The sequence below is a fragment of the Mixophyes fleayi genome, chromosome 2, assembly GCF_038048845.1.
Source record: "Mixophyes fleayi isolate aMixFle1 chromosome 2, aMixFle1.hap1, whole genome shotgun sequence".
Classification (NCBI taxonomy): domain Eukaryota; kingdom Metazoa; phylum Chordata; class Amphibia; order Anura; family Limnodynastidae; genus Mixophyes; species Mixophyes fleayi.
The window spans coordinates 68,277,378-68,291,532 of record NC_134403.1 but is presented as its reverse complement, the minus strand read 5'-3'; the positions used below and the strand labels follow the sequence as shown (position 1 = coordinate 68,291,532).

The window sequence follows — 14,155 nt, the reverse complement described above, 5'->3', positions numbered from 1 at the left end:
TGGTTTATATTACTTTCATTTTATTGCTGCAAAATCAGCATAATACAGCCCAGCATCAAGCTTCAATTAATATGTAAAAAAATTACAACTGATAAAATATAGAATCCTAATAGTTACAGTTACGTTATTTTCAATCATTTCTTCTGGAGAAGTCAGACGTGTCATTATGTTTGGAGGTCTGTCATGTACATGTCATAAACGTCATCTCACCCCTCAACAGAACTATTCTCCGTGCCAGCAGATGGCGCTGTAACATATTTTGCCTTAGAGCCGCTCTGGCAGAATGCGTGAGAATAAACGCATGCGCGACGGCCGCTGTCAAAGCTGCTGGTGAGCGCATGCGCAGTGTGGTCTCGCTCCTTCATTCTCTCCCCGCCAAGGTGAGGCCCGGCTTTCCTGCAGTCTGTGCACGGCTTCGGCCCATAGGAAGCCCACGGCGGAGGGATGAGTTACATGCCGTAGATCGGACCGCCGTGATGTGTGTGCAGGGATTGGTCGTACTGCGGCCCCGGAGGTTTCTGCAGATAATATGACCTTGTGCATGTCCCTGTCTGCTGGGATCAGCTTGCAGGTGTCATTGTGGCAGTCACCTGGGTATTGTGTTATATATGTCTGTGCATTTATGGCAGTAAATCACAGCTCACACATCATGTAGTTAGGAGAGTCGCCCTCTGTGATACTATTGTGATTTGCAGGGGACACTGCGTGAAGGTCAGGGGCTGGCTGGGCAGGGGGGCATCTACCCCCAGGGTCTGTCCCTCTGTGCGCTGTCTTGGGCTGGGGCATTGGGCCACCTGCATTTCTTTTATAACATTTTACGAATAAGCTGCTGAGCCGGATCTCGCCTCCCCAGGCTAACATTTGCCTGCTGTCGCTGTTTTACAATAACGCCGGGTCCTGTATGTTCCCGATATATACCGGTATTAGGGTTTTTTTCTGTGTGTGAATGTAAAGCAGAATAGTCCGGAATCGGAAAGAATTCCGGGACACTACGTGTAAGAGCTCCCCCTGCTGGCGGGTAGGTGCGCTTGTGATATGCTGGGAAAGTCTGTGCCAGAAGCTGTGGGCTGGGCAGTGTTACCTATATATGCAGGTACCAGAGCTCTCCCCACCCCCTGCTGCAGGTGAGCCTTCACCTGGTGGTATATACCGGCCAGCAGCAGGAGGTGCTGTCACCTGAGGTGTTCAGGAGATGTGTAGGTTGTTTTGCATTATACATACCCACACACAATGCTCAGTCCCTGGGGCACCTAAATTAACAGAGAAGTGGAACTTTGTTTCTATGTTCTCTAACTTACTGGGGTGAAGATCCCATGGGTATCTCTGTTTTTCATCTCTGTTTTTCATTTATAAAATGGTTATTTTATAAATGTATTTTTGTGTAATACAAACTTTTGCTGAATATTTTTCTAGATGTGTGTAATACAAGTGTACATAATGCTCAATAAGATGCATTATATGTTTTTTAATTCTTTTACAGAAGCATTTCTCATATCCTTTGTCCGTCCACTTTAACATCAAAATGTACGCTTGTGTCAAGCTGATGTCCAACCCTTCCCTGGTAAGTGCTGTACTAGTTTCAAGATTCACACTATATATATATATATATATATATATATATCTATCTATCTATATCACTGAACAAGTTCATGTTGAGGGCAATATTTGTACATGGTATATATTTGGGACAGTAAATGTTTTACAGGTGTTTTTATTGTAGAGGCACCAAATTTTGATGCGAGTGATGAATTATAACTCTTTGGAAGTAGCTCACATTTGGGATACCAGATACTTAATATATTGTTACCTAATATTTTAGGAATCAAGGTCAGATGGGAGTATATTTAACAATAGAATTATTCTTGGTAATCAATATTAGTTATGAACTAAGGAGCCATCTTTAATAATAAAAAAAGACTTGTAATTAACTTGAACTTGTTGCTCAACTAAAGTAATAAAAAAAAAACAAAAACAAATGTTTAAGATGGAACGAAAAGAATAACTCCACCCAAAAGTAATATTAATGGGCGGATTTCAGTATGTTAAGAAGTTTTGTTTTTTTTTACCTTGGGTATGCAGTATAAATGTAGACATTTCCTTTCAAAATCAAGGTTTCTGTTTCGTATGGAGATCTACCTGTCCTGTACAGTGCCAAGTGGCAGGTCAACGGTGTAAAACCGTTCATAGGGGCATATTCAGTTAACAGCAGCGTGCTTCTGGAACTGTCACGAAGGCACTCCGCGGCGATGTAACATTGCGGGTTTCTCTCAAAACCCCCCTCCCCCCCATAGGGAGTGCGAGGAAAAATCTGCAATGTTGAGGTACCGAAAAATTGCGCAGTCTGAACACATAATCCTGATTTATTGTATATAATGGAACAGCATGCTATTTAACTATACTTCTATGTACCCTGTCATGTCTATGCATTTTTGGATGTGGTTGTACTTATTGATTTCCTCTCCTTATACCTAGGTGAAGAATGGCGCTTGTCTGCTCTGCCGACCCCTATCTACCGCACTGTTGACCCAATCTGTAACCAAAACAGATCAGGTATGCTGACTTCCTAAACACTCTTTACATAAACACTTAGATCTCGCTTTTAGGAGGAAAAAAAAATGATGCGTTACAATAACTATTGTATTGTCCCAGTTACTACTACACGTTATTGCACTTTATCATTTAAATTGTCTAGTTTGGTAAGGTCAAAAATGATGTTTCTGTCAGTTAAGTTCCGGTTGCATCACTAGCTCTGTTTCTGTGTATTAAAGAGCAAGTAAAGCAACAATTTCCTACGCACTTCCCAGTTAATTGATTCTTCCCCATAGTGACTGAAAGATTGACAGATTGGTGTTGCATAAATGCAGTTGGATTGATTAATACTTACACCGGGTTTGTGCTAGCCATAATCCTTAGAAAGAAGATAAACAGTGTATTGTTGGGGCACTCTAGGATGTTCAATACAATAAAATATATTAATCATTATTTCATTTTGTTAAAATACTCCTAAATCCTCAGTACTTGTCTCAGGCTTTTTGACCTGTATCAAATGCCATTACGGCACTGTGCTGCATGTGGGAGGAGCTTCACCTGAGTAATGGAGTGTGAAGGTCATGCTTTACTGTCTACCTGCAGTGATGTGTCAGGTTAATGCAAGATATATTTAAACATTGAAGTATCTCCACCTTAGCATTTGAAACCTGCTTCAAAGGAAGGGGTCTTCTAACATTGAAACATGCCTCAGGAGAAGCGAGTATAAAGGACGTAGTTGTTTGATATGCAGCGTCTGAAATAATGTGTTTCTAAATAGTGGGTTGATTTTCCACTTAACTACAATCCATTAGAAACCAAATGGAATACACCACTTGGCCAAGTTATGGTAGGTTTTAGAATGTGTACTTTATATCAATCGGGAAGTCTCCATCTACATGCGGAGTAAATATCTGACAGCGATTATTAATCCTGTCCCCACGTGTGTCTTATCTGAGAGCTGTCTCTCTCAGCACTGTAGGGTTCGGTCCAGCCATAGCACTATAATAGAGCTGTCTCTCAGCACTGTAGGGTTCGGTCCAGTCATAGCACTATAATAGAGCTGTCTCTCAGCACTGTAGGGTTTGGTCCAGCCATAGCACTATAATAGAGCTGTCTCTCAGCACTGTAGGGTTCGGTCGAGCCATAGCACTATAATAGAGCTGTCTCTCTCAGCACTGTAGGGTTTGGTCCAGCCATAGCACTATAATAGAGCTGTCTCTCAGCACTGTAGGGTTCGGTCCAGCCATAGCACTATAGTAGAGCTGTCTCTCAGCACTGTAGGGTTTGGTCGAGCCATAGCACTATAATAGAGCTGTCTCTCTCAGCACTGTAGGGTTTGGTCGAGCCATAGCACTATAATAGAGCTGTCTCTCTCAGCACTGTAGGGTTTGGTCCAGCCATAGCACTATAATAGAGCTGTCTCTCAGTACTGTAGGGTTCGGTCCAGCCATAGCACTATAGTAGAGCTCTGTCTCAGCACTGTAGGGTTCGGTCCAGCCATAGCTCTATAGTAGAGCTGCATTGAAGCACTATGGATGGCTTGCAGTGTGGTCATACATACCATTGCACAAATAGGAGTGTGTTCTTCTATAGTACTCCTAGAAACACTCTTGTTTCATCTGGTGAGAAGCGCCATACAAAAGCTTAGGAATATAAGCCACTATAAGCGAATGTGCATCATGTTGCAATGAAAGCATTAGCGACGTAATAACATATTTTGTCATTAAGTTTTAGTCATGATTGACTCTCGGTGCTTAGATTATAAAGGACAGCTCATGATTTGCCTCATATGGTTTTGCAGAAAAAAAACATTAACACATATTGCATCTACATTTCCTGAGTGACTTATGCTATTCCTGGATCACCATTGATTGGTCACAGTACTGTTGCTGGGAAATACCAAATCACCCACTCCTCAGCCCCTTTGGAGTGCATAGGTTACCTTATTCCATTGTGAGACTGCGTAGATTCTAACAGCAACTGTGACACCAGAAATAGGTAACCATTTACTTACAGGAAACCATGTAAAGACTCTTGCACAATATTTTTGGTTTTGTTTTCTCCATTGCAGACGTTCTAATCAGTTGGTATTGAAGTGTAATTATATAGGGTAATGTATCTCTTCTTGGATTTATTTTCTCCATCCTGAAGAGCATACAATAGCATTGCAGCTGATCAGGTGAAGATATAAACATTGTAATCTGTTACACAGCAACCATGCTGAATGAAAACTATCCACACTTGGGCTCCAATATAAACTGAACTGGATGCGTTGCTGGTTCTGAGACCACTCCCATGGTCGTGAGGGAGGACACGGGTACATTTGGTGAACAATATGAGGGCAAGTGAAACTAGGAGAGTAGCAGACATAAAGTAATGGAAGCTGATGAGGTATCTCTGGGGTGCTGACCTGAGGTTTTAGGCTACATTAGAGGTATAGATAACATGAGGAATCCCCACCCCAAGTAAGGACAACAGGGAATATGGATTTAAACAAATGGGAGGAGAAATAAATCTTAAGGTGCACCTGCAGACTACATAGTTAAGACGCCATTTTTGGGCTCACCAAGTAACCAGGAATCATTGGCATCATTGAGGCAGTTCATGATTAATATTCCAGAGGTCTAATATTCTGTTCTTTAAAACATTATAATGGCTGAAGCTGTAAAAGGCTGCTCTTACTGTGTTTAGGTGATTGGTGTTCTTTCTCATTTTTATTAAGTTATGTTCAGGTATTCTAAATTTGAAGCATTATACTAACCATGTCTCGCCCTCAATTAGAACACGACCACAGTTACCACTGCACACCCACGGTATTTACTAGGGTGTGTGTGTGTGTGTGTATAGTCTCTCTCCTTTGCTCTCCATAGACTCTGCATGCAGGGAGTTGCATTAACACATTGGCTATTCCTGAGGTCCACAAGTTTAAGGGAATTTGAATCACCAACTCTGTGACCACCGCTGAGCCTGCCTCCAAGGAAGAGGGTGCACTGGTGCAGTTTGGTTATTCCCATCTGTGTTCTATTCAGTTATCATTAAGATGTTTATTGGCACCTTGCTAAGAAATGTGCTCTTCTCCTAATAAAGCAATTTGAGTTAATTGTGTATTCTATCCTCATACATGGTATAGAACATGCATTGCCCTTCGCTTGAGGTCCCTTGTAGCTCTGCTTGACCAAAGGCAGTGGTATGCTGATGTATGAGGCTTGCTTACCATGTATTATATAACCTATATAATCATCAGATTGTACGCTCTTGCAGAATAGCATAATACAAATATTCTGGAGGTCATATTTTAGGAACTTTGGAATTGGGCTGTATTTTAATAATAATGTCACATTCAGTAAAAAAAAAAAATGCAGAGGCACAAATTTTCATGAAGTTTCCAACTAAATTTTGACAAAGCCTATCTTTCTGAGCTGTATCCTAACTCCTATTGTAAACATGTATCGTTCTCATCATATAGTACTAATTACTCTACATCCGTGTAATTACATGGATGTAGGGTTTGCCATTTACTTGTCTTGGTTGTGACGTTCTAGTGGTTATATTGCTTTTGTCTCCACAGATGGCTCTGGTTCCAGCTCGAGGGATCCAGAGCAGCGCAGTGTGCCGGGATATAGATACTGCGGCAAAGTTCATTGGTGCTGGAGCTGCCACAGTAGGAGTGGCTGGTTCTGGTGCTGGTATCGGTACAGTGTTCGGCAGCCTCATTATTGGATATGCCAGGTAAGATATTCTCGCAACTATTTATGTTGTCTTTTCAACAAGCTCCTGTATTTATTACCAGCTGTGGGAATACTTTTAAATTCCTCTGGGTGGTTTTTGGTTCTTTCATTTGGATTGACCTGCCTTAAACTGTTCATCGTAATCCACATCTCATGATTAAGTACATATTTTGAGAATTCAAGATGATCCCTTGTTTTGTAGGATTGCTTTTCCTGACTGACTCGCTTTGCGTTTTGTTCATCACAGAAATGCAACATGCAGATAAATGAGATAATTGCATACATAGGGGGTTTTAAGCCCAAAGTGCAATAACATGGGTGGTGGTAATTTCAGCATGATCAACACATTGTGTAAAACATAATTGCAGTTTAAACTCAAGGGCACTCAATCTGCCATCTTTATGTGAACTAAAGCATAGGTATATATGTATGGAACGCCTAGAATAGGAAAAGACGTTGCTTTAAAGACTTGGCTGCAAATGTGGCCATTTTTAAACCATTTGATCAACTGATTGGATAAGGTGACAGATAATTGTAAGTTTTCTGTTGATGCCGTGTCGGTTCATTATTTGGTCCAGAAACTTTGCTGATCTGTCACAATGTCCGTTCAGTGTGGACTTCCATACATCTTGCTAGATCATTGGTGGTCAACTGTTTGGGAGGGCTTCACATGGGCTCCCCAAAGGGCTACATGTATTTAAAAAAAAAAAAAAAAAGGCTTTAAATTTTGCTTAAATATGAGCGACAAGAATACAGCTTAAATGTGCTTTATATACTTTCTGATATGTATTGTAAAGGTATATTAGTTTATTTTGTGGAACGTGTGTAATATTAAATATTATCTACCTATCACATACGGAATAGGATTCTTGTCTTGCTCTATATATGGTACCATATACTGCAATGTTGCCTTTCAGCACTACACTGCCATATTCAGTCAGTTTCTACAGGATAGAATTCAGTTTTTCTAAGTGATAATGTTTCCACAGTACACACAATTGTACTTTGGTTGTGTCACATTAAGGCTGGCTACACACTGCAGAAATTTTTCACCAATGTTTTACATACAAACTATACATGTTTTAAAAGATTTACCCTCAGACCTGTGCTCTTCGGCTGAAAAGATCACGGCTTTGTAAACTCTATGGAGATCCTGATCATGAGTGTACACACACTGTAGGATTGAAAGGACGGCGTTCCATCACTGAATGAGATTTTATGTTCTGCTGAACAATCAAATGAAACCACGATCGGTGCTTTGGAACGACTGCTGTTCATTGTGCAAGTGTACAGGCTAACGCCATATCTGGACGTTTCTCGGGTGTTTGGCCAAATAATTCTCTGTAAAACCTGTAGTGTGTAGCCAGCGTAAGTCTTGACTGACATGACGTGTGTGAGTTAATGAGTACTTTCATATTTTTTAATAGTTTTGCATAATTGTTTTTTAAAGTGTTTTGCTTTAATTGCTTTGGCCTGTGTCTTCTTGTTTGTTTATATTTTTCCTTTCTCTCTGCAGGAACCCATCTCTAAAACAGCAGCTGTTCTCCTATGCCATCTTGGGCTTTGCCCTGTCTGAGGCTATGGGACTGTTCTGTCTCATGGTTGCATTCCTTATCCTGTTTGCCATGTAATGAATTCTCTGACCTGCAAACTCCTATACGTCCTGTGTGTCTGTCTTGTGGTAGATCCCTTGTCACAAGATCTGCCAGTGGATTCTGGGAATAAAAAAATAATTTGAAAATAAGAGAGTGTTTGTGGTGAATATTGTCTTGCACCAGAGAATACTCTTAAGATGTTAACATTGCAATTCTCTAACATACAATTACTTACATTCCCAAATTCCAATATAAGCTCATAGAGTCAAAACCAAATGTGTTGTCCATACACAGCATATAATGTTATGAACTAGTGGCCCTATCATCAACATTGTATAAAGCTACGTACACATCGGTGGGTTTTGCCTTTATTAAAATTGCATGAAAAAATGGACAACTACAGACTTTTACAAAACCTGCAGTTGACCAATGTACCCCTTAGGGGCATATTCAATTAGGATTTGCGGCTACATGGGTCCCAGTACCGCAGCATCGTGGATTTCTGCGCACAGAAATCCGCGAAGTTGCAGTACCGTAATGACCCTTTACAAGCTCAGCCGCAAATCCTAATTGATTACCCGCCCCTTAGTGTGTTACTTGGCATAATGTTATGTAGCGCCTGTGGATGTTTTGGTTCTTCACTCAAACCAATCATAGCTGTTTTAAAGGAAGGGAGGGGTCTAACAACTGAGGGTTGAGACCCTCTCATATCACTAAAGGACCATGGCACATAAGATTTATTAATAGTGGGTATCTACTTGTTAATATAAAGATTTGTGATTGTGTAATGGATGTTGGAGCACTTTTTTTTTTTTTTTTGTTTTGTTGTAAGTCTGCAGCTTGTCAGTGTGTTCCCATTTTTGAAGTTGAGAGAGAGATAGAAGAACTTGGCGCTAATTGGGTGATCAAAGGTTTTTAGCAGAACAGATGTTCAGGATATGGATATGCTGAAGATGGCACTGACCTGTCCATTTGTGGTTGTGTGTCCTTCAATTAGATGAGAGGTTCCAAAGCATTCTGATGCTGCTATGGCACTTCACTGGTAATTTAATATCCCCCCTAAGTGTTTATCTTTCCTGTTTTATTGTATTTCTGTTTATATATTTCAATACATCACATAACTTGCATGTTCATTATCTGTCTGTTCAGGGCAGCATAGTGGCTTAGTGGTTCGCACTTCTGCCTCACAGCACTGGGGTCATGAGTTTGATTTCCGACCATGACCTTATCTTTGTGACGTTTGTATGTTCTCCCCATGTTTGTGTGGGTTTCCTCTGGGTGCTCTGGTTTCCTCCCATACTCTAAAAACATACTAATAGGGTAATTGGCTACTATTAAATTGACCTAAGTCTCTCTCGGGACTCGTGGCTCAGCATGTCGTGGCTCAGTAAGCGGATTTAACTCTAGTGGTGCATTCCAAAGCTTCTCTGCTCACTACATAATGTGCTGTGTAACTGACGGTGGTTGCTGTAGAACTATAAATCATCAATGAAACAAAACAAACAAACAGAAAAATGGTAAATAATTGCAATATTATAGCCTGCCACTGATTTATGTGAAAAACAGAACACAAACAAAAAAAAAAACACCCAACTCATGATTTTACATTTAAGGAATTGCTGTTTTAATGAGTATTGCTGTATTAACTGTTTTCACACACTTGTCATAATGCACTATTGCAAGGATTAAAAGTTTAATGTTGCCCACACACAATATTTGTGGTTTGGTTTATTTATGAACCAGGGGCCAATTTTAGTAGTTGTCTTCTATAGTCAGAACCACTTCCATTGGCTCTATAAATGCTATCAGCCTGGCTCTCTTAGTGCAGACTGGCAGAGGAAGCCTGATTCAGACATCTGCCGTCACCTGCTTATTGAGTGATGTCACAATATGAGGGTCACATGATTTCCATCTAATATGTTATGAATGCTGCATTTCTGGGACTAGGAACCGACTGTAACGGACCTCTTGGTAATTCAGGTATAACTGGGGCCAGCAATGGCAGTGTGCCTTGGAGAGCAAGGCTGCCATCTTTAATGGGCATCTGGAGATAAGGGGAGGCACAAAGATGTTAAAACATAACAGGAATTGAAGTAACATGCAGCATGTATAATTGTCCACCTGGATTTCATACTACGGAGCTCTCCAGACTTTCCTTGAAGTGCCCCCATCAGTATGTGTTTACTCGGTGATGCCCACGTTGTATATTAAGCACACTTTGTTTTAAGGATGTATAGTATGTATTGGATCTGAAGCATGTCTAACCTCTTATATCCTCCTATCTAATCTTGTTTCCTGCCCAATTTTGTGTGTGTGTTAAGCTGACCCCACAAGCGATCTTGCTGCTGCTTGGAATGAACGACAGGATCTCTGTACAATTTGGCCACATGCATGGGAGGAAATTGGTGGACTGCTTCTGGTTTTTAGTGGGACATGTTATTATGGTTCAATGATGACTACATACACAGGCTAAGAGCAGGCCTCGTTTTCCAACATGCCTGATAATGAGCCAATCCACATCGTGAACTATTCATTCAATCATAAGCATTTCAGAATGAAGGGTAGGTAATCAACAGTTGTTCAGATCATAAATTCCCTTATTTCAAACACTGGGCCTGATTCATTAAGGCACGCAAAATTAGCGAGTTGTGCATCTATTTTTTCTTTTTAAAAATCGGACAACACGTGTCTAATTAGAAGCAGATTTGAAGAAACGTCTCTTGTTAAGTACGGGTGTAGGTACGCTCTGCATATATGGCACTTGCTGAGACAGACAACACCCTGCAGGATATGTGTAATACATATGTGAAATATAAAGTCCCACAAAAAAAGTGCTCAATTATTGTTACCTGTTAATAATAGTCATTAATGAAAAACTGTTTAAAAAGTCTTTTATTCCATGACATGCATATTAGGGTGTTATCAATGTCTACTGTGCATAAAATGCATTATTACAGTTGCTTCTAATTGCGAACACATGTTATAGTATGCATACATGTCCGTCATCACTAGTACTCAGCACTTACACCTGACCTGGAGCTGGTACAAGTGATATGATTGAAATACACGTACCTGAGAGATTCCCAAAGCTTGAGTTGGATACTGTGGTGTGTGCTCGTGCTTGGCCTGCCCTTACTGTACATTGACTACATGCATATGCCTGTTCTGTCCCTAAAATCGTAGGCTGTCGGAAGTGTCCAGTGTAATTTAATGCAAAATACAGCACGTATCGGCATTTGCGTTCCTTAATGAATCGTGCCCTATATGTTCAGAAGAGGGATTTAACAAATAAACAAGTGTATTTATATCACCCTAACACAGATCACATTGTAAAAAACAAACTGTGTCCAAATGTTAGATTTATATATGTTCCATACCGTAGATCATGTTTGAAATACATCTTTATATAAACTTACACATAGCTTAACCTACATGATCCACTGCAACAATCTAGAAATGGAATCGGCTAAACAGACAAGCATATTAATAACCTATTACTGAAAATTACTTTATAAGAAATAATTACTGTCTGCATTGTTCACAGATCCGACTACGTTATCATGAAATAATATCTTACTAAAAAAAGTTTTATTTTTTTTTTGTCAGAAACTGGTTCCTATAAATATATGAATCTTATTATGTATTCTACAATATCAAGCAGGTATTATCAAAAGATATTTAGGTATCCATTAGTAGCCTATATCCTACAACCGCAGAGAGAAGGATGCTATTATTGCAATATAGTAATAAAAAGGATATATCTGTTCAGTGCTTTTAAAGTACAGTGTATTCAGGTTTTCGATCCATTGAGTTTTGCACTGCAACAATAACCTATTGTCATCACCTCACATTGGTACATTAATTTACTGAAATACTATCATGTTTTATATTACTAAAAATGACGTGCTTAGAATGTTTCTGACTTAATACAGGTCTCAACATTATCACGATTAAAATTCCTGATCTTACATTTCTGTTCAGCAATCCTCAATTTCACATTACGGCTTGTCTCAACTATCTGTCATAAGCTGTGTTTAGACTCTTTGGCGTGAGGGGTTTGAGGTTATATATCCATTTCCCCTCAGTTTGTGATATTAACTTCAAATAATCACCCCCTCGCCATGGTTTTTTATTGCAGATCCCAACGAAATGTAGTTCAGAGTGATCATGGCCATGTTTTTCCAAGAAATGGTCTGGGACACTGGGTTTTGAGTTGATTTTTAATATTTAGCTGATGCTCTGCGATTCTTGTGCACAGATTCCTGTAGTCCTTCCTACATATTGGTAACATATTAGTAACCACAGGGGCATTCTAGAAGGTAGATTATACCCATTGTATCACAAGTAAGTTTGTCTTTTATCCTAAAAATCTCCCCAGTAACACTGGATTTAAAATTTGTTACGTGTATTGTGTCCCTTATATGACAAGTTCTGCACACGACACCTATTATAGTAAAAGCATCCTTTGGCTTTTTCGTTTAGCCAGGTGCCATCACTTTTTGTTATTCTTTCAGGAGGTATGGTGCTTTGTACTAATTTTCTCCCAGATTATCAGCTTTTTTGTAAACAAATTTAGATCTGGGGGGAAGTATTTTCTTTAATTCATTATCCCGTAGTAGAATATTCCAATGCTTTTTGATAATGTGTTCCACCTTTTGTATAATCCCTACTGTACTTGGTGATGAAAGGGAGATATACTGAAGTTTGAGGATTAGGGTCTATCCCTTTGCTTTTTCTTCTAAATAAAGGTTCCTTTTTAGTATCCCTGAGGTCTAAAACACCTTTTCAATAACTTCCCCCTCAGTCTTTTTCCAAGAACCTTTCTCTTAAGACATTTGCTAGCTTCTCATAATGTGCTACGTCAGAATAATTGCATCTAAGGCATGTGAACTGGCCCTTGGGTATGTTTCTAAACCAATTCTTGTGATGGCTACTAGATGTTGGTATGAACGATTTACAGTCGACTTGCTTGAAAAAGGTCTTAGTTGCAAGTTGACTATTGTGTACAAAAATATCTAAATCAAGAAACTCTACACTCATTACTTATGTTACTTGTGAACGGGATGTTTAAATCGTTATGGTTGATATGTTCTATGCATTGAGTGCGTTGATCTCTATCACCCATCCAAATGCAGAAAACGTCATCTATATAATGATGCCATATAGATATATATTCTCCATATGTTCATCTCCTCCCAGTGGCCTACAAACAGGTTTGCGAACTGGGCACAAATTTTGCACCCATGGCAGTCCTCCGAACCTGTTTGTAGTATTTCCCACTGGACCAAAAGTAATTACGATGGAGGACAAAATGAATGCTGTCAACTAGAAAATCTATTTGTTCCCCTGGAAGCTCTGATTCTTGTTCTAATGTGTCTGCATTCTGCTTGGTGTCCTATAATGGTGTAAAGGGACACCACGTAACAAGTGATAAGAAAATATTCAGGTTTCCATTCTATCCCTTTTAAGATCTCCAGTAAGTGGACCATGTCCTTTAAATAACTCTCTTGTCTAACCACTATAGGTTGTAAAAAACAGTCTATATATGTGGATAGATTGGTGGTAAGGGATCCAATTCCAGAAAGGATCGGCCTACCAAGCGGTTTCTCAAGTGACTTATGGATTTTGGGTATCTGGTAGATTACTGGGATTCTCGGATGTTTGATAGAAAGGTATTGAAATTCGTTTTTATTAAGTATGCCTTTCATTGCTGCTCAGCTCAAAAGTTTTTCTAGTTTCTTTTGGTAAGGGTTGGTAGGATCGCCTGTAAGGGGCTCATATGTGGTGTTGTCTTGAAACTGTCTGTCTAGTTCGGCTAAGTAATCAACTTTATTGATGATGGCGATGCCCTTCCCCTCTTGACAGACGATTTGATGATTACATCAGGATTTTCCTCCAGCTGTTTTATTGCTGTTTTTTCAGATCTAGTGATGTTGCAGTTGTTACCAACTTTTTTGGTTTTTAATTCCTCTAGGTCTCTTTCAACCAAGTTTTGGAAGTTACTAATAAATTACCCTTTCATATGACTAGGATAGAATGTCGATTGGTTTTTAAGAGTAGTGTGGGTTTTTTTTTTATATGAACAAAAAGACTGAAGTCTCAGTAAGAAGGCACTCCAGTCCACTAACTGATCATTTCTAAATAACATATCTTATAGATAATAAACATTTGTATTCTCATTATTCAGCAAATATACCTTTATTCTAGAGATCAATATTGGTGCAATATTAACAACAGTAGAGAGTGTGTACAGAAAAAAAAGAGTAGTGAGTTTTAAAAAACAGAACAGACCTTTCAATGTAT

The 14,155-nt window shown here is 39.5% G+C and overlaps 1 protein-coding gene across 2 annotated transcripts; it reads left to right on the top strand.

The window, feature by feature from the left end:
• The first annotated feature begins 297 nt into the window (after window positions 1-297).
• On the top strand, window positions 298-8,001 carry ATP5MC2 (ATP synthase membrane subunit c locus 2). 2 transcript variants are annotated; one of them, XM_075199215.1, is made up of 5 exons: window positions 298-380; window positions 1,481-1,561; window positions 2,473-2,550; window positions 6,098-6,258; window positions 7,774-8,001. In XM_075199215.1, exons 1-5 carry the CDS (start codon window positions 339-341, stop codon window positions 7,886-7,888), a joined length of 477 nt encoding a protein of 158 aa, XP_075055316.1. In that variant the 5' UTR covers window positions 298-338; the 3' UTR covers window positions 7,889-8,001. The 2 variants fall into 2 exon arrangements, with proteins under 2 accessions (XP_075055316.1, XP_075055317.1); XM_075199216.1 differs by lacking the exon at window positions 298-380 and adding an exon at window positions 515-571.
• The last annotated feature ends 6,154 nt before the right edge of the window (window positions 8,002-14,155 follow it).

Excerpts from the sequence above, each read along its gene's own strand:
- ATP5MC2 (XM_075199215.1), top strand. The coding sequence starts at position 339 with ATGCGCAGTGTGGTCTCGCTCCTTCATTCTCTCCCCGCCAAG. Across the intron at positions 1,562-2,472 it reads TGATGTCCAACCCTTCCCTG|GTGAAGAATGGCGCTTGTCT; the intron begins GTAAGTGCTGTA and ends CCTTATACCTAG. Across the intron at positions 6,259-7,773 it reads CTCATTATTGGATATGCCAG|GAACCCATCTCTAAAACAGC; the intron begins GTAAGATATTCT and ends TTCTCTCTGCAG.